Here is a 24,452-nt window from a genome sequence, read left to right on the forward strand (position 1 = left end):
AAGGGTTTAGGGAGGGAATTTCAGAGCGTGAGACATAGGCAGCTGAAGGCACGGGCGCCAATGGTGGGGCAAAGGGTATGCAGGTGGCAAAGTCTGCTTGCATTCAGCACCTGCCTTGCTCCCATCCTGCATCGACACCGTAGCTGATTATTGGGTATATCGATGCTGTGTGTGGACTCTCTGACTGCCGATGCTGTGTGTGTGGACTCTTGACTGCCGATGCTGTGTGTGTGTGGACTCTGACTGCCGATGCTGTGTGTGTGGACTCTGACTGCCGATGCTGTGTTTGTGGACTCTGACTGCCGATGCTGTGTGTGTGGACTCTGGCTGCCGATGCTCTGTGTGTGGGTGTGGGTGTGGTGGGGGGGGGGGACTCTGACTGCCGATGCTGTGTGTGTGTGTTCTCTGATTGCCGATGCTCTGTGTGTGGACCCTCTGTCTGCCGATGCTGTGTGTGGGCCCTCTGTCTGCCGATGCCGTGTGTGTTCTCTGGTTGCCGATGCCGTGTGTGGACCCTCTGCCGATGCTGTGTGTGTGTGTTCTCTGGTTGCCGATGCCGTGTGTGGACCCTCTGTCTGCCGATGCTGTGTGTGTGGACCCTCTGTCTGCCGATGCCGTGTGTGGACCCTCTGTCTGCCGATGCTGTGTGTGTGGACCCTCTGTCTGCACCGACAGCTCAGTCGAGGTTTCCTGTCCCGCCGAGCATGCGCTGAGCTCCTCTTGCAGGCTCGAATGGAACAGGTCCCGCCACCAATGGCAGGCGCTGAAATCCCGCCGGCAGCCAATCAGCTTTTGTGTTTTGGTGTGGCCACGCGCCGGGCTGCGAGTATAAAAGGCGCGCGGAGGCTGCGGATGGACCTCAAACACGGAGCGTTTGCAAGGCAGGGTGTTGGGGAATAAATAACAACTGCTGTTGCTGAGGGAATGGCTTCCGAATCGGACAGGAATGCAAACTACTGCGAGATAGCCTCGCTCAAAAGAGGGGATCTGTTGGAAGTGCCACGGACGCTATTCACGCACTTTGGCATTTATCTGGGAGACGAAAAGGTTGCTCATCTGATGCCCGACATCCTGCCTGTGTTTACCGATGACAAAAAGGTCATCCGCGACGTTGTGACGAACCAGCGGCTCATCTTGGGCGTCATCTCCAGGAACGCTAGTATCAGAGTGGACTCGGTGGAGGATTTTGCGTACGGAGCCTGCATTATAGCGAACCACATGGACACACTGTGTAAGAAACCGGCACTCCCCAATGAAGAGGTTGCAAGGAGAGCCGAGAAACTGGTGGGAAGCACAGAGTACAGCCTGTTGTGGAACAACTGTGAACATTTTGTTACTTACTGTAGATATGGCACCGCGGTGAGCATCCAGACTGACCAGGTAAAGTTCCAGTGCATGCTTGTGGACACTTGGGATCTGAGCATCGTCCTTCATGTTCGGTATCTTTAAGCTCCTAATATAACATGCATTTTAATTATATATCATACTTATTCTTGCAAAGCTCATTGTTTTAGCTTATAGTCTAGACTACTTATTTGGATCAGCAAGCTAGGTTTTAATTAAAATTAAGAAATTTAGTCTATTCCTTACAAGATGTGGTTTTGGGGAACCAATGAAAGGTAGCCCATTCTCGATGCAATAAGTGTAACTTTTCTCTTGTAAATCTAATTTGTGACGGCACATGCTTTAATTTTGAATTTAAAGTGACATGTACTCTTAAAATGGCTTCTCAAATATCCTTGAATGCTCCTATTGCCAGTATGTAATGACTCCGAGATCCCACTTTGGGGTGGTAATGGAGTCAGCGAAAACTTCAATATTGACCACACATGCACCAAACAGAGACCGGGTGCCAGTGCAGCACATCCTGCAAACTCTTTGCACGTTTAGACACAAATCTATTCAATAGGGAAATTCTAAAGATTTTGGGGTCGAAATGGTAAGAAAACTAGGAAAATCGGCGATAGTTTTGGGTAGGTCCGGAACACCGTGTCCATTCTTGCACAATGCCCTTTTCCAGGCCATACTAAAGCAGTGGTTTTTTTTGTCCAGGTCCGCATCTTCAGATGAGATGGGGCAAATAATAGACCTTTTTTCTTTGGTTTGTGACATGGAAATATTCTGTAGAAAATAGTTGCATTGGGGGCCAGTATTGGCTATTGGTACTGATTATTTAAAAATGTCAAGAATATCTGAGTAATTGACAATAGACAAATGATGGATTGGCGAAAAGCAATTGATCTGGGTTGGTGCTGTAATAAATATAAGCCGCCCCATTCACAGACTGATGTAACTTTACTGTCCCAGAGGATCCCAAAGCACAAATGTTTCTTCTCCCTCCCAAACTGCAGCATATTTTGTAATTAAAGTATTAAAATGCATCGGATGTCTCTGTCTCTCGGTCTTTCTCTTTCTCCTCTTTATCTCTTTGTCCACTTCTACTTTTATCTGTCTCTTCTGTAAAGCTTTTGTTTTTCTTGAATAAAGCACCAGTTGTTCTGCACCGTTTGTTGAAATTCTTAGAGGAATACTAAATGCTGTTTGGCTATATGACTACCCAAACGGGGATGGTCTCCAGCAGGATGTTGTTGTTGATATCTATGTACCTGTTGAAAGACTGAAACTTCATCTGGCTCAGACCAAACTGATTGCATATAGTGTTGCATTCCAGGAGCACACATTGCTGAAACCAAACACTGGGCCCAAGCACCAGAATCACAGGCTCTGAGTTCAACTACTGTATGAAATAATTCTAAGTGAGGCCTTCCAAAGAGTAGATGAGGCTCATTAGAGTTCCTAATGTAAGCCTATCAAATGCAAATTGGTTCCACACAAGTCAACAATTTGTTTTCTTTCACCTGGGAATTCCCTTTGAACATTCCTATGTAGGAGACAGACATTCCAATTGCATGTGACACTTGCTCATCCCAGGGTCACATGCCTGAAGAGATTTGTCTTTTTGGTCCATGAATCATGGATGACGATATGCCATTTTCTTAAACACAACCTTCCACACATGCTCCACTACAAGGAGAGTTTTGCCTTTGGCTATGATCACAGCACTACATTTTCTATGCTACTAGGTCTTTCCATACCATAATTGGATACATTTTTCAGACTCGTCTTTGATGGACTAATTCATCAAACACATGACCAGAGCCTTGTTTGCCAGGGGAAACATTATACTTTTCCCAACGGAGAGAGTCAGCAACAGCACTTAATCAGGTGGCAGTTTCTGAAACATGTAGGTCTTCATTGGTGCACATGTCACCCAGGCCCCTAACAATAACCTTATGGGTGGGAGAATAGGAAAGGATACTAAACATTGTTGGACCATAAGAATTGGAATGCAACATTATATGCAATCGTGCAAGTGAATGCACAGTATCCTAGAAATCGCCACAATTCCTTCACTTTGTGGCAATCCATTGTTTCTTCACTATTTGAAAGAGCAGACAGAGTGGACCAGTAGCTGTTAGGGGATTAATTATATTTACTGGGTTTCTGGCTATTGACACCATTTTGAGAAACCCACTGATCAATGTGGAACACTGATAGACTGCAGCCTGTGTCTCTATCCAAATTCCAGTGGACCATACCATTTGCATGCTGATGCAGATATACTGAAGGGTACATGAGAAGGTCTCTCAAATCATCTGTCTGTTGCTTATTGCACAATGTCATCATCCAGCAAGGAGTAGCCATGGAGTCCAAGGACCAAGAGAACAGTGTCAACCCTTGGAGGAGGAAGACCTAGTTGAAGGTGACATGCAGCCTGGGAGGTTCATGTCAAACATTGATGGGATTTTAACCTAAGTCTGTAACTTGGCCATGCATGAAGTGTCCTATCCTACTGAGGAAGTACACTCTTCTCCTCTCTCTCTCTTAGGCAGTCCCTCGGAACCGAGGATGACTTGCTTCCACGTTAAAAATGAGTTTGCAGGTGACTGATGAGTCCAATGTGGGACCTACAGTCTCTGTCACAGGTGGGGCAGATGGTGGTTGAAGGGGCGGGTGGGTGGGGTGCTTGGGTTGACGTGCGCTCCTTGCGCTGCCTGTGCTTGACTTCCGCTTGCTCCCGGCGAAGAGACTCAAGGTGTTTGGCGCCTTCCCGGATGTTTCTCCTCCACTTTGTGCGGTCTTAGGCCAGGGATTCCCAGGTGTCGGTGGGGATGTTACACTTTTTCAAGGAGGCTTTGAGGGTGTCCTTGAAGTGTTTCCTCTGCCCACCTGGGGCTCTCTGGCCATGTTGCTCCGAGTAGAGCGCCTGTTTTGGGAGTCTCGTATCGGGCATGCGGACGATGTGACCCGTCCATCGGAGCTGATTGAGCGTGGTCAAAGCTTCGATGCTGGGGATGTTGGCCTGAGCAAGAACACTGACGTTGGTGCGCTTATCCTGTGTGGTAAACCACTTTTATCGTTCACTATCGTTACACTATAGTTATCACTGTTATATCGTTACTCTATGGTTATCACTGTTCACACTGTTGTATCACTATACGAGGTCGCCTCTTGTCACGCTGTTATACCTGGGCTGACCACTGCTGACTCCGCCCATGGCTCCACCTACCTGCCCAGGTATAAAGGTGGTCGACTGGCTGGCATTCCTCCTTGTTGGATCCGATCACCCACGAGGGTGGGCTCTGTTATTTAGCCAATAAAAACCTATAGTTACTTTCTTAACTCGTCGCTTTTCATTGGATGAATTGATAGGTATATCATCCTGCCAATGGATTTGCAGGATCTTGCGGAGGCAGTGTTGGTGGTACCTCTCCAGTGCTTTGAGGTGCCTGCTGTACATGGTCCATGTCTCTGAGGCATACAGCAGGGTGGGTATCACTGCTGCTCTAGACCTATGAATTAGTCATCTATTGTAACCAGCTATAATTCAGCTAATATACATAACCAAACCATTTGGCTCCCACCTTCTGCCTGAGGAAGTCTCGCTTTAATCCTGGGTCAACTTTGGTCAGACAGGTAATCATAAAGTAGTGGCTCCAAATGCTGATTTTTAGCACATGTGTGGCTAACTTTTCCAATGGACTGGTTTCAGAGCTGTTTTGCAGTAAGAACCTGAGGGCAGTGTCCTAGGCCCAACCATCTTCAGCTGCTTCATCAATGACCCTCCCTCCATCATAAGGTCAGAAATGGGGATGTTCGCTGATGATTGCACAGTGTTCAGTTCCATTCACAACCCCTCAGATAATGAAGCAGTCCATGCCCGCATGCACCAAGACCTGGATGACATTCAGGCTTGGGCTGATGTGTTGTGCAAATGTTACTTGCCACTTAAGTGCCTGGCAATGACCATCTCCAACAAGAGAGAGTCTAACTACTGCCCCTTGACATTCAACGGCATTATCATCGCTGAATCCCCCACCATAAACATCCTGGGGGTCACCATTGGCCATAAACTTAACTGGACCAGCCACATAAATACTGTGGCTACAAGAGCAGGTCAGAGGCTGGGTATTCTGCGATGAGTGTCTCATTTCCTGATTCCCTAAAGCCTTTCCACCATCTACAAGGTACAAGTCAGGAATGTGATGGAATACTCTCCACTTGCCTGGATGGGTGCAGTTCCAACAACACTTAAGAAGCTCAACACCATTCAGGACAAAGCAGTCTGAAGTCCGATTGGGTGGGGAAGCAGGAGATGACAAACCTGTGGGGAAGCAGGAGATGACAAACTTGTGGGGAAGCAGGAGATGACAAACTTGTGGGGAAGCAGGAGATGACAAACTTGTGGGGAAGCAGGAGATGACAAACCTGTGGGGAAACCCTACATAAACAATTTGCCAAATGTATAAACCTGTCTAGTTTCCAATTGGTGTACACCTCAAATTTGACTGCCCTTGCAATTTTTTTGTTAATGCTCACCCAATATGGTGATAGATTTAAGTCTGAGATTCAATAAATCTGCTGAAAATACTGGTTTCTTCTTGTTTAGAGGTAACTCACTTTTTTATTCAGGAGTTCTAATTAAGTGTGGAGTACTGGAACAAACACTTCCATGAACCAGAAAGCCCTGGGCAAATTGTAGATTGTTTACTTACTAGTGAAGGCCAAGTATTACTCTGCTTTTACTAGTAAGTGAAATGCATAGACCGAAAATAAGAATTTTGATGGTGTAATGAACCAGCAGTAGTGGGAGCTCTACAATCCCACTCACACTGCATTGAATAAATGTTTACAAATCTTTCAACTGCGACATGACAGTAGAAAAAAAAACGAATTGGTAGACAGACATTTTCTTCAAATTCTAACTAAACATTCATTGCATTTTTAGTTGGTACTTTTATAAAGAGCTTGCTTAATTGTATGTGAAAAGGTTAATGACATTATTTAAATTAATGCAATGTAACATGAGGTCAGGGGCTAATCATTAGCAGCTGTTTCTTTTAGTTGGGCACTAACTAATATTCATCAAAATGGTTGTTACTTTATCAGGAGGTTTTTTTTGCCCTAAATTAATCTGAAAACATTTAAGCGAAAATTTCTGCAAAATTCAAAATATGTACTTTTTTAATTAGGAAAAACATTCTTTAATTTAAAAAAATCCTTGTTTATTATGTAAGATGTTTACATGTTCTTAAGACATGGTTTCAGAAGTGCATGCAGGATACATACTCACAATCCCTGCATGTAAGAGAAATGATGGTCATCCATAGCTATACAGTTCTGTACATTAGGGTGTGGGGTTCATGGTCATCTGTGGCTGGGGTCATCCCTGGTTTTGGGGTTTCTGGAGGATGCAGGGTGGGATGGGGGGTAGGCGGGGAGGGGTAAGAGATGAATTGCTGCAAAGGTTACAAGTCCCTGTCGTCATTGTGCGTCGTTGAGTTTGTCTACTCAGCAGGTAGCCCTGGGGCTGGAGGTGTTTATGGGGGTCTCTTCTGATTATGAGGCTTACAATGACATTTTTCGAAGAAATGAGTGCTGATGACATCAAAGGAACTGATTTGGATCCCAGTAGTATGAGTAGGTTGACCTGACGGTGCAAATAACCAGATTGTAGAAGCACTCTGGCTTCCAAGCATTTGTTAATTTGGCTCCCACTTTTTGTTGTTCAGTATCTTCAAACCAGGTGCCCTGATATCATAGTTGCTGAAACATTTGTAAGTTTCTTCATAAGTTGTTTCTTCTCTTTTTCTCTACCTGTTTCTTTTAAGGCAGTGATTCATGAGGAGGTTTGGTTCCACAGCCACTGGAAACCCTTCAGAATTTCACCTAAGTAACTACTTTTCAACTGAGCTGATACAGTGAGTGTCATTCAACCATCTACTGCATTATAGAAGAGTCTGATGCTGTCATGCATGCACACTTCCAGCAGAAGTCGAGAGACTTCGCTTGGGGTCGTCAAAACCATTTGTACACTTCGCCCTGGTACTTTGGTTGTGACAACAACAAGTATCTATAAAATGTCTTTTACGTGGAAAAATGTCACAAGGCACCAGAGTTGTGGGGGGGTGGGGAAAGAGCAGGAATTGAGCCTTTGTGGGACAGCCAGAGAAGGTGATTGGCAGTTTGGTCAAGAGAGAGGTTTTGAGCAGTCTTTTAAAGATGAAAAGGGAGATAGAGAAGTGGAGAGTCCAGATATTCGGGCTGGAGGAGAGGGATGTATAGGGGGTTAGTGTTGGGCTAGGATATGATGTAAAGTTGGAGAAGATTGAAGTAAAGGGGCAGGACATGGGTGGGGTGGCGGGAATTTGAGCAACTTGGATTCACTGCAATGTGTGACGGGGAGCAAGTGTAGGTTAGTAACTCTACACAGACTACTAATGGAACCTGAGATGTTCCTCTTCTGTTGGGGTTGACCTCTTATCGCTCATTGCATTTGCCATCAGTGGAGCTACTAATTAACCCTTTTTGTAAAAGAAAAAGAAAAATCCTTGTGACTAAATGATCTCTACACAGGTAGGTGTCCTATTACATTTAATAGCTCTCTGACACACACACAATACAATAACACCTGTGAATTAAGACTTGGAATAGAAATCATGAATTACAGCTTGATTTGCTCAGTAGAAATCTATTACCTGATATGGTAGTGAGCCATACAAACCAGGAAGCTCACGTAACTGATCCCTGCACTGAATTAGCTGATCTCCACCAAGATGCATTGGTGGACCACAATTGGTCCCTGCATGCCTGGACTAGGGCAAGGGAAAGATCAGCCGTAGTTCCCATTCCTGATTGCCAGCAAATGTGAACATTGGATAAGGATAGGATTGGTCTTAACTGTGATACTAATATTGGGGAAGATTTTCCAAGTCCTTATGCATGGTGAGTTACCTCACCTGCTTCGTGTGTGTATTCCAAAAGCACTTCCCAGCCCATGAAGTATAGTCACAGTTCTGACGAAAGGTAATCGACCAGAAACGTTAACTCCGTTTCTCTCGCCACAGATGCTGCTTGACCTGCTGAGTATTTCCAGCATGTTCTGTTTTTATTTATAACCTTGCAGGATAATGGACGTTACAACAGGGCACTTGGCAGCCCAATGAGCAGTAGTCCTGGCTATGCTAGTGCTGCATTATAAGCCTCTGCCTGTTTCTGGGCTGCAAAAGAGCCATAAACTGGGATGAAGCTGCTCTACAACCCCTTCAATTAAACTATCATAGTACACTAGTATTCTGAGTTTTTGGTTAATAGAGCTGAGGTGATGACTGTAATGTTTAATTCCTGTTCCTTTTAGTCTTCCTTTCGCCCCCAGCTATGTAAAGCAACAGCTTCTACGTCTATAGCACCGTTTTAATGTCAAACACAAAGATGCTTCACAGAAGCATAACCAAACAAAAATGGATGCTGGGAACAGGAGATATTGGGAGGGATCACCAGAAGCTTTGTAGAGAGGTGGGTTTTAAGGGGGGGGGGGGTTTAAAGGAGGTAAGGTGCAGAGCTTTAGAGGAGGATTTCCAGAGTGTGGGGTCCAGACAACTTAAATTTCTGTTAGGATTATTGCCTCTTGAAATGAGCAGTGGCATAACAAGCCAGAATTCCCATAATTTCAGTAGAAGTAATGGTAATCTTAGTCATGCTTGAGTAATAAAAAGTGCATGCCATTTGGCAAGATGCAACAAGTCAATTATTTACTCTTTCATCCCACCTTGTACTCCACCCAAGAGCCAGCATAGTGTGATTCACAGATCAGGATGTTGCATAGTTCTAGAGCACAAATCTAACTGCAGGTGTTTGAAGCAAACTCTCCTCCTACACTACCAAGTTATAATATACAGGTAGACTACCCTTTATCCGAACTTCCGAAAACCGAAACCCTCTAAAAACCGAAGGATTTTTCGTTCAGCGTAAGTCGTGCGCACGACTTACGCTGAGCAGAGGGTCAGCGTAAGTCGTGCGCACGACCCCCCGCGGACCCCCGCCATCCCCGACCCCCGCCGACCCCCCCCCCGCGGACCCCCGCCGACCCCGACTTACGCTGAGCATCAGCGTAAGTCATTCGCACAACCCCCCGCCGACGCCCCGACCCCCCCGCCGACCCCGACAGTAAGTCGGCGGGGGTCGGGGTCTGCGGGGGGGTCGGCGGGGGTCGGGGCCGGCGGGGGGGTCGGCGGGGGTTGGGGCCGGCGGGGGTCCGCGGGGGGGTCGGCAGGGGTCGGGGCCGGCGGGGGGTCGTCGGGGGTCGGGGCCGGCGGGGGGTCGTGCGCACGACCCCCCGCGGACCCCCACCTTCCGAAATCCGAAATTCTCCGAAAACCGAAACATGGCTGGTCCCGAGGTTTTCGGATAAAGGATAGTCTACCTGTACTGGCTTCTTCTCTGGACCCAAGCTCTGCTACTTCCTGGGCATCTCCCAATTTTCCTCTGGCCTCTCATCTATACCCCACCTAGGGTTGCAAAGGGGTGAAAAGTTTCCGGTAATTTTCCACGGGAAGTTTAGCTTGGGAATTTTGCCCAAAAAAGCACATGCTAGCATAATATTGTTTTTTTTGTATTTCTTTTTTTTCCACAGGTCCTCTCTTAAAATTACTAACAGAGATGGAATCTTAATTATTAAGGAATTTCTTAATCAATATATGTTTATCTTCTTACTTGGCTTGTTTTAATAATTACAAGTTTTGTGTGTGACTGTGAACAAATGTGTCCTGATTGGTTGGATGAGCGATTAGCTCCCTCTATTTGTAATATTTGCATATCGAATTGTGATTGGCCTGCAGGCATCTGTAAGACTGCTATAGTTTTTTTAAGATCCAGGTTAGGGCTCCTGAGGGAAGTCATTTTGTTTTCTGCTGATGTTGTGATGATGCAGTAAGTAAATCAGACTTTATACCAAATAAACCAGTTACTTGTTGAACTCTGTTGTCCTTCAATTTAAAACATACAAAATAATACACTATTGGTGATGTAGCGTCGTGTGTGTACAGGTCATGCTTCCATCACATGGAGCATCAGCAAACATGTACTCACCCTGTTGCAATCGTGCTGATCGACCGCAGTTCGACACAGATGAATGCCCTTTATTTCTCTGCATAGAACAATGCCACGTTTACCGTCGGATGTGTGGAAGCATTTTACCCCAGGCATTAAAGATGGAAAGACTGTGTACATGTGCAAACACTGTAGAAAGCCATATGTAAAGAATGCCACAAAGATGCAGCAGCATTTATCCAACGATCTTGGATCACAAAAGGTCTTTGCAGTAGTTACTGACAATGCTGCGAATATGAAGGCTGCTTGGGCTCAAGTGGAGGAGGCCTACCCTCATAGTACGTCTATTGGGTGCGCAGCTCATGGGCTTAACCTGCTCCTCAAGGACATCATGGGTTTGAGAACCATGGAAGCACTGTACAAGAGAGCCAAGCAAGTTGTTAAGTATGTCAGGGGAAAACAGGTAGTTGCAGCAACCTACAACTCCAAGCAAATGACAAAGAACAAGAACACCACACTGAAGCTGCCCAACAACACTAGATGGGGTGGTGTTGTCATAATGTACAACAGCCTTCTGGAGGGTAAGGAGTCGCTGCAAGAAATGGCAATATCCCAGTCTGGGGATATGGAAACCACCATCAAGAAAATACTGCTGGATGATGTGTTTTGGGAGAGAGCGGTTAGCAGCTTTAAACTACTCTCACCAGTAGCATCTGCAATTGCTCAGATTGAAGGAGATGACGCTGTCTTGTCAGATGTTCTCAGGCTTTTTACTGATTTAAAAGAACAAATCAGCATTGCCCTACCCACATCCCTGCTGCTCAAAGCAGAGGAGAAGGCAATTGTTCAATTCATACAGACGCGTCAAGAATTTTGTGTCAAGCCGATTCATGCTGCAGCATACATGCTGGACCCAAAGCATGTTGGGAGACCAATACTTTCTGGAGAACAGATCAACAGCGCTTACAGTGTGATTTCTACCCTCTCACACCATCTCAATCTGGATGTGGGCAAAGTTCTGGGAAGTCTGGCAAAGTTCTCTACCAAGCAAGGTCTTTGGAATGGGGATGGGATATCAGTGCACATACCTGGTGGAAGGGACTTTGTGCATCTGAGGCCCTGTCACCTATTGCATCGGTGATACTCCAAATCCCACCTTCATCAGCGGCCTCTGAACGAAACTGGTCACTTTTTGGGAATACGCATACAAAGGTGCGCAACAGGCTGACTAACAAGAGAGTGGAGAAACTGGTGGCTATCCGGGCGAACCTACAACTTATTGAGCCAGATACAGAAGTGTCCACCACACAGCTAGACACTGACACAGAGGAGGAAATGGACACGTCAGAGCCAGAGTCAGAGAATCAGGAGGAACAATGAGGAGTAGAAGACTCAGAAGACTCATGAGTAGAAGACTCAAAGGGACAAAATAAGGACAAATTACAGGCTAAATAAGCTGATGCTCTTTTTATTTTATTTTAGATGGGTCTTTTTTGTGGGGGTTCAATAAAGTTCAAAATTATAACCTAAATGAAGTTTTGAAAGCCTGTTTTTATTTGTATGGAAGAGTATGTCTATTTTGACGACAAAGATAATATAAGGGTCAGAGACAAAAACCATCAGTGTGCAAAAAAATTCAAAATTCCCATGGAAAGTTTCCTCTTTTAAAAATTCCCAGAATTTTGCAACCCTACCCCCACCCCTTTTCATATTTGTTTTCTGAAATGGGGTCCTTCTCCATTCTATACCTGACCTGATACTACTCTGCTGACCACCTCTCCTGCAGCAGTTCCAGGCTGTAGTCCCTGGAGATGCCCATTGCTTCCCTTTATTCTACACTAGGCATCCTCCACCACACCCACTGCGCAATTCATCGCTGTCGTTCTCAGTGCAGCAAGACCAAATGTATTGAGTCCCTTTTCTGGCAAACATCACACCTGGTTTTCTTGCCAACAATTAACCCTCTAAACTTCTATCCCTCTATCCTCCAACCCTCCCACTCTCCTGGTGAGTACCTAACCACTGGCTCATTCAATGTCACCTTCTAGAATGTTTATTCCCTTGGCAAAGAAAGCTCCTGATTGACATCCTGGGCTTGACTCTCATCCTCTCGTTTAAGCCTGACTCCCCACCCCATGTTCCTGTTTCTCTTTCTCTTTCTCCTCTCCTTTCCTTCCCCCGCCCCCCCCCCCCCCCCCCCGCAAAAGACACTATAGCGGCACAATGATTGTCATCACCAGGTATCAGCTAGACCCTTCTGACAGTTTTTTGTTTTTAGATTTATTTTAACTCCTTTACATAAAGTGACAACATGGAAACTGGTCATCAAGCCCAATCAATCTGTGTTGTTTCTCCTCCCCACGAGCAGTAGTGCTATTCCCATGTGCCTACCCTGTTCCTATATCCCTTTATTTCCCCCCACTTTCCATCAACTACCTATCTAACCCATTCTTAAATGTTGACATGGTGATTGATTTTTAAACCCATCCTGTCCAACAGGTATGGTGCAGGGGCCATTAAAACGAGTATTTTTGACTTGATGTCCCACTCCTGCTGTAATCACACTGGTCGCCATTTTAACTACTCACTATATTTAGGTGGCTGAGGCACCCGTCTGAAGCAGGCAGAGGGTCCAATTATCTCAAAAGCACTCCAATTTGCATTTACCTGGGGCCTGAGTGGGGCAGCCACTCCTCCAAATCATGACTGGGAACTAAACATACAAGGGTATTTGACAATTAGGAAGGACAGACAGGAAGGAAAGGGAGGTGGGGTTGCTATGTTAATCAAGGATGGAATCACCGCAATAGTCAGAAATGATATTGGGTCAAAGGATCAGGATAATGAAACAGTTTGGGTGGAGATAAAGAATAATAAGGGGAAAAAGTCACTAGTGGGCGTAATCTATAGGCCTCCTAACAGTTGCAACTCTGTTGGTCGGAGTATAAATCAGGAAATAGTTGGGGCTTGTAATAAGGGAACAGCTATAATCATGGGGGATTTTAACTTTCATATTGACTGGACTAATCAAATTGGGCATGGCAGCATTGAGGAAGAGTTCATAGAGTGTATTAAGGACGGGTTCCTTGAGCAGTATGTAACTGAACCAACCAGGGGGCAGGCAACCTTAGATCTGGTCCTGTGTAATGAGACAGGATTAATAAAAAATGTCCTAGTAAAGGATTCCCTTGGAATGAGTGACCATAATATGGTTGAATTCCAAATTCAGTTTGAGGGTGAGAGTTGGATCTCAAACCAGCGTACTAAGCTTAAATAAAGGAGACTATGAAGGTATGAGAGTAGAATTGACTAAAGTGGACTGGGAAAACAGATTAAAGTGTAAGACGGTACAAGAGCAGCGGTCTACATTCAAGGAGATATTTCACATCTTTCAAGATAAATATATTCCACTGAGGAAAAAGGGGAGTAAAAGAAAAGACAGCCATCCGTGGCTTAGTAAAGTAATAAAGGATAGTATTCGACTGAAAACAAGGGCATATAAAGTAGCCAAATCTAGTGGGAGGATAGAAGATTGGGAAGCATTTAAAAGCCAGCAAACCATAACTAAAAGATTAATTAAGAAAGGGAAGATAGATTATGAAAGTAAACTAGCAAAAAATATAAAAACAGATAGCAAGAGTTTCTACAGCTATATAAAAAGAAAAAGGGTGGCTAAAGTGAACGTTGGTCCCTTAGAGGATGGGACCGGGAAACTAGTGGTGGGTAACATGGAGATGGCAAAGACGCTGAACAAATATTTTGTATCAGTCTTTACAGTAGAGGACACTAAAAATATCCCAACAGGGGGCAATGGGGGGGGGGGAGGAGCTAAACATGATTAAAATCACTAAGGAGATGGTACTCAGTAAAATAATGGGACTTAAGGCGGATAAATCCCCCGGACCCGATGGCCTACATCCTAGGGTCTTGAGAGAAGTGGCAGTAGGGATTGTGGATGCATTGGTGATCATTTTCCAGAACTCCCTGGACTCAGGAAAGGTCCCGGCAGATTGGAAAACTGCTAATGTAACACCCTTATTTAAGAAGGGAAGTAGACAAAAAGCTGGAAACGATAGACCAGTTAGCCTAACATCTGTGGTTGGCAAAATGTTGGAGTCCATTATTAAGGATACAGTAACAGAGCATTTGGATAAACATAATTTAATAGGACAGAGTCAGCATGGTTTTACGAAGGGGAAGTCATGTTTGACAAATTTGCTCGAATTCTTTGAGGATGTAACATACAGGGTGGATAAAGGGGAACCAGTGGATGTAGTGTATTTGGACTTCCAAAAAGCATTTGACAAGGTTCCACACAAAAGTTTACTGATAAAGATAAAAAATCACGGGATTGGGGGTAATATACTGGCATGGGTGGAAGATTGGCTATCTAACAGAAAACAAAGAGTTGGGATAAATGGTTTGTTCTCGGGCTGGCAATCAGTGACCAGTGGTGTTCCGCAGGGGTCAGTGCTGGGACCCCAACTCTTTACAATCTATATTAACGATTTGGAGGAAGGGACCGAGTGCAACATATCCAAGTTTGCCGACGATACAAAGATGGGAGGGAAAGCAGTGAGTGAGGAGGACATAAAAAACCTGCAAAAGGACATAGACAGGCTAAGTGAGTGGGCAGAGATTTGGCAGATGCAATATAATGTTGGAAAGTGTGAGGTTATGCACTTTGGCAGAAAAAAATCAAAGAGCAAGTGGAGAGAAACTGCAAAGTGCTACAGTACAAAGGGATCTGGGGGTCCTGGTGCATGAAACACAAAAAGTTAGTATGCAGGTGCAGCAGGTGATCAGGAAGGCCAATGAAATCTTGGCTTTTATTGCAAGGGGGATGGAGTATAAAAACAGGGAAGTCTTGCTGCAGTTATACAGGGTATTGGTGAGGCCACACCTGGAATACTGCGTACAGTTTTGGTTTCCATATTTAAGAAAAGATATACTTGCTCTCGAGGCAGTTCAGCAAAGGTTCACTCGATTGATTCCAGAGATGAGGGGGTTGACGTATGAGGAAAGGTTGAGTAGGTTGGGACTCTACTCATTGGAGTTCAGAAGAATGAGAGGCGATCTTATCGAAACATATAAGATTGTGAGGGGGCTTGATCGGGTGGATGCGGTGAGGATGTTTCCACTGATGGGTGAGACTAGAACTCGGGGGCATAATCTTAGAATAAGGGGCTGCCTTTTCAAAACTGAGATGAGGAGAAACTTCTTCACTCAGAGGGTAGTAAATCTATGGAATTTGCTACCCCAGAGAGCTGTGGAAGCTGCAACATTAAATAAATTTAAAATGGAGACAGACATTTTCCTAGCAGATAAGGGAATTAGGGGTTACGGGGAGAGGGCAGGGAAGTGGACGTGAGTCTAGATTCAGATCAGCCATGATCCTATTGAATGGCGGAGCAGGCCCGAGGGGCCGTATGGCCTACTCCTGCTCCTATTTCTTATGTTCTTATCTATGTCCCCTTGTTCTAGACCCCTCAATCACTGGAAAATTGTTTCTATCTGGTCTGTTCTATCCCGTCCTAATTTTAAACACCTCTATCAAATCCCTCCATAATCTCAGTTCTTTCTTTGTACTTGTATTTCCTCACCAGGCAGCATCCTGGCAAATCTGTGTTGTGCCCATCTCTCACCTCAACATACATCTGATAGCCTGGAGCCCAAAACTGCAAACTGTACTCCAACTGTGGTCTTTCTACGGTTTTGTATATATTCACTGTTACATCTTGACTTTTCTCTTATACCTCTTGCCATAAAACCTGTAATGCTACCATGAGTTTTTTTTTTATGGCCTTGTACTCTCTAGCTGCTGCTTTTAATATCTTGTAAACCCGAATCTCCAAATTCCTCTGCCCTTCCACAGCACCTAACCTTTCTCCATTCAAAGTATAATTAAAATTCTTGTTATTTATCACACTCTCAAATCTCATGGCGATTTATTTAATTTTTTTTCCTGTTCTCGCCGAGATCTGCTACCTATTCTCCGTTTGAGTATTCTGCCTTATTACTGAACCTCTCATTGTATTCCATCTTTGGTGGATGTATTATGAGCCCTCTGTCACTTCTGGCAGAAAATGGCGGATGTGGTGGGGGCAGACCGGGAGTCGGCAGAGCAGCTCCTGAAGTTTGTACCATATTCTGTGTGAGTTATGCCTGCTCCTTGGCATCGCTTCAGCTGAAAATCTAGACTACTGTTAGTAGAATTCATTGAAGAATGTTACTATAACAAATGGCTCGGAGTCAGAACACTGGACTATTCTTTTGTATACAGGGCAGTAGCAAAGCTGAAACCGGTCTTTCACCAATTGAATAACCTATACTAAATGCTTCAACATGTAGCATTTAATTTATATTACATATTTCTTTGAACTGTGGGTTTTCTGTGTTTCATTGCTGAACTGAGAAAGGAGTGTGTCCCCCTCAGGGTAGAGTTACCTGGCTGACATCCCAGTCATTATGCAAATGAGAGTTCATGTGGTTTTACTTGCTTTTAGTTCCATACGCATAAAAATCATGTTAACCTCATGGAAGTTTTCAGTCTATATATTTGTTTCTAATATTACAGCAAACTTTTAACTGTTGGTTTGCCTTTTTGACTCCGGCTCATAAAGAACCTTTTGACGAACAGTCATGGTTTTCTGTTCGCACACATTTCAGAAGGAAACCACATCCGTTACACCTTCAGAACATTTTCTGAAATGTCTTAGGTGCAGGAAATCAGTGAATCAAATGGCAGTTATTTAAACCATTCTAAACAATACAGTGGTTTAAGTTAATACTACTTTTAGAATGAAATGATTAAGCATAGTCAGCAATTTTAAGCCTCAATAAATTCATTGCAACAGAATTGTGATTTTTGTCTTGCAAACTGAGTGTCTGATTTTAATTTTTCCACCACATATGAGTCTCTTTAACTGTACAAGTTTGAGCATTTCTGATGGCTTTTCATGCGTTCTGAAATGGGCAGTTTCAGAATACCAGTGTATCCTGATTCTGGTCTCCTCATTGAGATTGGTTCCAATGGTGCTAAGTGTCTACATATGGGAACAAACATGGTTCAGCCTTTTATCAAGTTTCAAATTGATATTTTGCCAGTTGTTACCAAGGGGAAGAGAAAGAAGTGAAAAACCCAACGTGGAGGCCCAAAACAAATTCTGTGGGCAAGTGAGGGCATAATGCTGCACTCCAATTATTATTTGGCAAAATGGACTTGTAGCTGCGTTGTGGATACGAGGAGGGTTTCCCTTCTTGGCATGCCAGGGCACCTTCCCCAGAGGACAGCAGTGCAGGATACCCAGCAGGAGGTGTCAGCTAGGGTCAATACTCAGGTGACCGGGGAATAGGTTTGGAAGAAGATTGCACACTTGTGGAAGCTGCCAAGTTGAGGCTCCCCAATAGTACCATTTACCAGTAGATGACTCAAGTACACATACCACAGCATTTTGTGTCTCAACCTGTTCCACAATTACTGTTTGCTCATGCCAAGCCTTCAAGCAAACATTTAGTCTTTCATTGCATCTCAGTAGGCCTTCAGGAAACCAGTTATGCATCTGTTTGTCACTAACATGTACTCTATCGTTTAGCATCTGAAGACTACTTTTCATGACTTGTGAACAATTGTATATGCCCAATCTTTTCTACCTTTTTTTAAAAACCTATTTTTACCTCTTGTTCCCTACTCTCCTGAAGGCATCAACTCCATGCTGTGGTACAGTTGTGAGTGGAACCCACCATCTGTGGCCATTAATCATATATGAGCCTTGCTGGGGAGTGTCAACTGGCTATTCCACTGCAGGGGCATCACTGCCAAGCTCAATCCTCTCCTCACCTGATGTTCACATGGGCACCAGGAACACTGATTTTTCTCTCTCTTTTGCCCCCTCCCCTCCCCTCCCCTCTGCAGTGGCTGTCAATCGTTTGAGTAGATCATTTAGCATACTGGGGATCAAATCTGGGACCTTTGGTCTATATAGCTCTGATACTTACTGGATAAACTTGCAGAGTTTTGGGGAGCCCTTGTGCACAGTTGGTTCAGCGCCATCATCACTAGTGCTCAGAGAGCCCACAGAAATGACCTGTGGTGTGTTGCAAAATGCACATGACTCTTCATTATACTTCAGCTGTTCTTTTATTTATAAAAAATGCACCCAAATGGAGAGTGGATTCAATAGCAACTAATCATTGTGTTGCTGTGTGGGTGATCTCGTGCAACAAATAGAGATGGCCCTGCCCCACGGACATGGCAGTATGTTGCCTTGGAGACACGAGTAGATAAATGCATGCGATTGGCTGCCATGGAGCTCACTAGTTTCTTGTGAATGGACTCTTCTATACTATTCCATGGCTTCTACAGCAGCTAATTGCATTTACCTAACTGTCCCATTGATAAATGAAATGAACTCTTACTGTGCTACGCCCATTGTCCCATTTTCATTAGCTGCCATGAGGCCAGTGTTCAGTAGTGTGTCCAGAATATTGAACAGGTAAGTTGCTTCCTTTCCTGATGAGATTGTTTCAGTCCTTCAGTATTTGTTTAATCAAGTTTGTTAATTTAGGATTATTTTCAGCTTTGCAGTTTGGTCTAGAGGATAGGCTTGTCTATGGGCTAATAAACAGAGCTAAAAGTTGTCTTGAGGTTTTCATACTTTAAAGTTTTGTTTAAATTAAGAGTGGATTAATTCTGGGGTTTTTTAGTACTACTCAAGGATGTGGTTAAACTCTACAAACATTACATTTGCAAACTGATATTGAGCAGGAGGTATAAAGCTGCAACTCAAAAAATATTTTATTTGTAAGGTTTAAAGGAGATTCTTCTTTAGAGATTTAAAAATAGCTGCATGCATAAAAATTTTAGTAAATGTAAAAGTCACACAAATCAAAATATTTCCAAGTACGAGGCCACTCCAGAGTATCACTGAAAATGTGCCAATTTCAAATGGGGAGCATGGCCTTTAAAAGAAGCTGTTGGCATCCTGTGCACTTAAATAAATATTTGTCAATAGTTGTGTCCTCATACAGTAATGCACTAATGTATAGTACCACACTGACTAAGATGAGAGATCGCACAAGTGACTTCTTAAGGAGTTCCTAATCTTGGCAGCCCTTTGGGAAAGTAGTTGCTTTTCCTAGGGGAAAAAATGGCAGGCAAAAAACTTCAGCCTGTTCTTGTGGATTTCTTGGACAAGGAAATTTTGCTCTAGGTGGTCATGACCTATTGTATTTATACCGTATATTTTGAAAAGTAAAGATAGCATTACATTTCTCTAAAGAAAAAATAATTAGGTGCCATCAGCTACTTAATATTTCACACTTGGTTTCTAAGTAGAGTGATTGATTTCATAACTGACATTGTTATGGAGTTTCTTCTAAAGGTTTTGTCATAAAATGGGGTGAAATTGCACTGATATTTACATATACATGCAATAATTTGTTCATATAAAATTCAATTGTCTATTTGTAATCTTTTTAGAAATATCCTATTCTTGATCTGCAGTGCTGTTTGCCAATTTCACTTAACACCTCACCTGGGCTAGCTCACTCCTCCTCTTTCTAAAATCAGCCCTATTCCAAACTGGTGCTTTTACTAATTTTTCCCTTTCTATTTAAACCCTAAAACTGGTCACTATTCCTGAGGTGTTCACCCACACTTAGGCTGGAATTTTGCAAGCGCTCAGAGGGCGGGTTTGGAGGCGGGTCCGCTGTCAAAACAGCAAAGATTTACCGGGTAGGAAACCCGCTGTCAACCCGCCTCCACACGAGTCTCCCAGGTGTCCGGTCTGTCAGCGACAAACTGACCCGACACCAAGCAGCGGGGGAGACAATTGAGCTCATTAAATGGCTTGTTAACAGCCAATTTAAAGCTATTCTGAGGCTTCTTTCAAATTTTACGTGCTCCCTCACAGGTTACCCGCTGCTTGGGGAACACGCCGGCTCTGATGTATCTGATAAGCTGACAGCTGCAGAAGTGGTATAAAGGATGCCATGTTGCAGGTGTTCAGTTTCAGAGCACAGAAACTGTTGGTTACTGCATTTGTAATACTTATAGAGATTTCTTTAACTTGCAAGTGTTTAGAGGCAACTGTATGTCCAGTGTGACCTCATTAGAAGAACCTCTCACCATTGACAGATTGCTTCTGTCATCTCAACTTCAGCTGCCATCTATTCCAGCAACATCAGTGCCCTTGAAAAAATCAGACCTTGGTCCTCTGAATCCTTCCACGATCAGCCCCAACACCAATATCATCAGGCTCCACAACCTTCTCCACCATCACCTGATGCTGCACAGGACACAGAGCATCAGCCCCATACAACATTGCTGCCTGGTAGGCCAGCGATGGCATCACCGTGGCCAATTTATTTCACTTGATGCTGTAAACCCTGGCTGCCACATGATGCGCCAGGTTGACACTATCCCACACCAGCACCGTAAAGCATCCCTTTAATGTCCAAGCCATTCCATGCACATTCATCACTATAGTGGAAGTTATGTCTCCACATTCACTGGAACTCGGGAAGACACCTCTCAAGGTGCACACAGATCTGTCCAATAAGGGGCAATGTTAAAAATATAGATTTCACTGTATGACAACACATTACCAGAAACTTCACATGGACATTGGCAAAACCTCTCAAGTGCCTACCCTTGTGTGTTGTTAGTTGGTATGCTTGCAGTAGGATGAGGGTGAGTGTGAGGGGTGGTGAGTGAGATGGGGAAGTGATGATGCAGATAGAGAGGGATGGGTGGAGGTGCAAGGTAAGTTGGTGTGAGTAAGGATGTGCAGGAGAAGGGTATGGAAGGCAGAGTGATGGGGATGTGATGAGTGGCACAGCAGGGTGAGTTTGAGTGTGGCTTTGCAGTAACGTTTCGTGATCCACTGAGATCATTGAAAGGCTGGCACCATTGCAGCCAGGGAACCCGGACGACATCCCTGCTTTTGCCCTCCTGTGCAAAGTGCAGCCAGGCTGCGTTGGTCTCCTGGGGAGGTCTCCTCCACCCTTGGAAGGAAAGGGAACCTCTCTGCGTGCTGTAACTCCCTTCATAAGCATATGGAGGGAGTAATTGGAGAGCCTGGGTGCAAGCATTCACCTTTGTGCAGTGCTTGTCAGTGTTTGCAGCACCCCAATACTGTCAAACACTGACAGCACAACTGTCAAACTCCATGTGGCTGTGGTCCCTTTAAGGAAACCGGCTGATGACGCGTCATCAAATGACATCATCAGACTCGCTTCCTGTTAATTGGCTGGGAAGCCCGCAGGGCGGGCTTAACAAGGCCAATCAAGGGAAAATCCCTCAGAGCGGCTGCAGCTGGGTTCGGGACTGGAATCTGGAAACCAGCTCTCCCGCCACTATCCTGACACTGCTGAGTAAATTGCAGCCTTAACGCCTCTCCCCTTGCAAGCATACAAACACACTGCTTGAGGAAGGAGTCAAGCACACACTTTAGAAATTTCATTCCCATTTAACTTTTTGATTGTCCCACGAGCTGCATCTAGAGCTTCATTTCCTCTGTTTTGATGTGGCAACTAAGTACAATAGGGAGGCTCTGCACACATCAAACAGTAGCTAAATTTGTATGCAGTTATGTTTTCAGGCCTAGACACAGATATAAAATCAATGTTGCTTTGCCATATAATTAAAATGCAAGAAATTACTTTTGGATTGTATTCAGAACTTCCTTGTGTTTCCTCTAGTTTGCTATGGCAACCAAGTAGTCTAATCAAGGGTAGACAGACTCTGTTCACATCAAAGTGACTAGATTTGTATGGGGTTTAGATACAACTACAATATTGAACTGTGGATTTATAGAAAACATTTGGGTTCTAATTTGCCTAGTTTTAAAAGCAAAGAAAAATGAATCACTGATAACTTATTCCAGTTACCACAAGAAAAAGGGGATTGTGCTAGAGTTAATTTTTATTTTTTATTTTGCTATTTTCAATTCCCAATGAGGATTACATGCAGTGTTACTAAATATCCCATAAGGTCTAGCATAACTTGGCAGTGTTGTATATAAAGCAGATATGGCTATTGTCGATTGGCTTATAATAGAAGTGTATTTTAAAAGAATTCCCCAAATGCTCCATTGCATCATGTGAAACATTAACTTAGCACCCAGGTTCCAGCATGCAACATAAGTTAAATTGGAGGTCTTCAAACTAGGATCCCTGGACTGCAGTACTCCAACGGGATCTCATGGGAGAGAGGGGTGGGTTTTGTTTGTTGACTTATTTTGCTGTATATTTAAAAATAACACTTGCTCAATAATAACACTCCATTTGGATAGCTGCCATTGTCCTTTGGAATTTAGTACAGGAAAGGCCATATTCACATGTTCTTGACCCATTTAAAATGCAAACATGCAGAAACCTGCATTTTACCTGACCACCAAACTTTGTAAATCTGAGCCCTAAACTGGTATTATATTGCCACAGCTGAATCTTTTAGTAACATTACATTTTTGTTTTGCAGTTCTGTGAAGCAGTGAAGACTATAATCCGGGACCAGAGGAGTATTTTTGTCACCGCTGCGTTAGGGCTGGCTGGGATTTTTTGGCTGGGTTTTGGGCCTTCCACCACTCTCCCCACCATCTTCATATCATTCTTCCTATGGATGGCTGGCTAATTCGTGCCGCGACCTCAAATGCAATGTAAATATGTGTTTATAGCTTACCAATTATGTACAAACATGATTTATAAATGTTCGTCTGTTTCCGTAAAATAGTTGGCCTTTTTGTGAGATGTAGCTCCATCAATACACAAAATAAAACTGTATTTAGCTTACTATGTAAGCCAATCTGACTTTTTTAATGGAAACTTTTGTACTGAATAGGCTCCAAAAAAACAAACTTTTTAATGTAACTTTCTTACTTCATAACACTAAAGATGTACTATGTTTGAAACTCTGAATTAAAAACAATTACTTTGTGTTTTGGCACTTTACCTACATTCTTGTTTTTACTTGCTTATGCTAACCATTCAGTTTTGGCCCACAGCCACACACACAGCATCCTTTATAGATTGTGTATTTGCTCAGAGTGTTGACACTTGGGATTTTGTTTTTTAAATTGGCAACTATAAATACTGTGGTCAGTGGGTCCTAAAACTTTTTTTCAGATTAAGAAATAAAACACTTAAAATAAATTTGCTGAATAAGGTCGTTTTTTTTATCTGTATGTGTTCACATGCAAATCATGCACCAAACACAACATCCTTCCAATTTCACCTCTTCTTCTATATAGTTTAACTTGGATATATGAAGTAGTCTTCAATTCATAATTAAAATTCAGGTGTTTTGAACAGAGCAACTATTGTGCTGGAGGAAGGAATAGTGGTGATAACCAAGCAGTGATGGTGAACTTATCCTCGTGGGAAATGAGATGATTATCTGGTTTCTTTAGAGCCTCTCTTATTGAAGGCCTACACAATTATACCGAGCAGCAGAATGTGTAGGAAAATGTGCCCTTGGGTACGTTAAATTGGACTGTGTGTTAAGCTACATTTTGCACAAAGTGGTCAGTGTAGTATTTTTTTCGACTCTCACCAGACTTTACTTGCAAGTTTCTAGAAAACTATTGGTAACACTGTACTTCCTGCAATTGCCAAATCAATTAGGACTCTAATACACGTGTCTTAAATTAATTGCAAATGGTGCACTGGGACCTGCTAATCTATTTGTTAGAAACAGATGTCTTGTCTGATTTAACTTATCTGAAGTAAAATTCATTTGATTTTAAGGGTAGTTTCTCCAGGACCAATAGGAGAAAGATTGGCCTAGAAATTCACTATGGCCCCGCCAGCTGGCTAGCAGCCAAAAGTTAGCGCTGGGCGCGGAGCCATGTGCGACCGTCAGATATTCACTTTTTGCGCCCCAAGTCGGAACCGGGCACTATTCCAGGGTGTGCCTACCCCCGCTTGGGGCGCTGAAACTGAATTTCAGCGCTCTAGGTGCCGCTGCGCCACCCGATGCGGTGCGGCAGGCTGCGGTACTGCAGGCCTCCTCCTCTTAAGGTGGAGCTGCCTGCAACGGGGAGATCGCCGCTGGATTGTGCCGG

At 43.9% G+C, this 24,452-nt stretch overlaps 1 protein-coding gene across 2 annotated transcripts; it reads left to right on the forward strand.

Moving 5' to 3' along the window:
• Positions 1–614: 614 nt before the first annotated feature.
• On the forward strand, positions 615–23,340 carry LOC147122870 (lecithin retinol acyltransferase-like). Of its 2 annotated transcripts, XM_085961585.1 has the most exons (3): positions 615–1,380; positions 7,173–7,262; positions 22,871–22,960. In XM_085961585.1, the coding sequence occupies exons 1-2, from the start codon at positions 925–927 to the stop codon at positions 7,236–7,238; spliced, it is 522 nt and encodes a 173-aa protein (XP_085817711.1). In that variant the 5' UTR covers positions 615–924; the 3' UTR covers positions 7,239–7,262; positions 22,871–22,960. The 2 variants fall into 2 exon arrangements, with proteins under 2 accessions (XP_085817711.1, XP_085817702.1); XM_085961576.1 differs by lacking the exon at positions 7,173–7,262 and having other exon boundaries at positions 763–1,380; positions 22,871–23,340.
• Positions 23,341–24,452: the final 1,112 nt, after the last annotated feature.

Source organism: Somniosus microcephalus, chromosome 2 (assembly GCF_052327205.1).
Source record: "Somniosus microcephalus isolate GS21.2 chromosome 2, FLI_Smic_1.0, whole genome shotgun sequence".
Classification (NCBI taxonomy): Eukaryota; Metazoa; Chordata; class Chondrichthyes; order Squaliformes; family Somniosidae; genus Somniosus; species Somniosus microcephalus.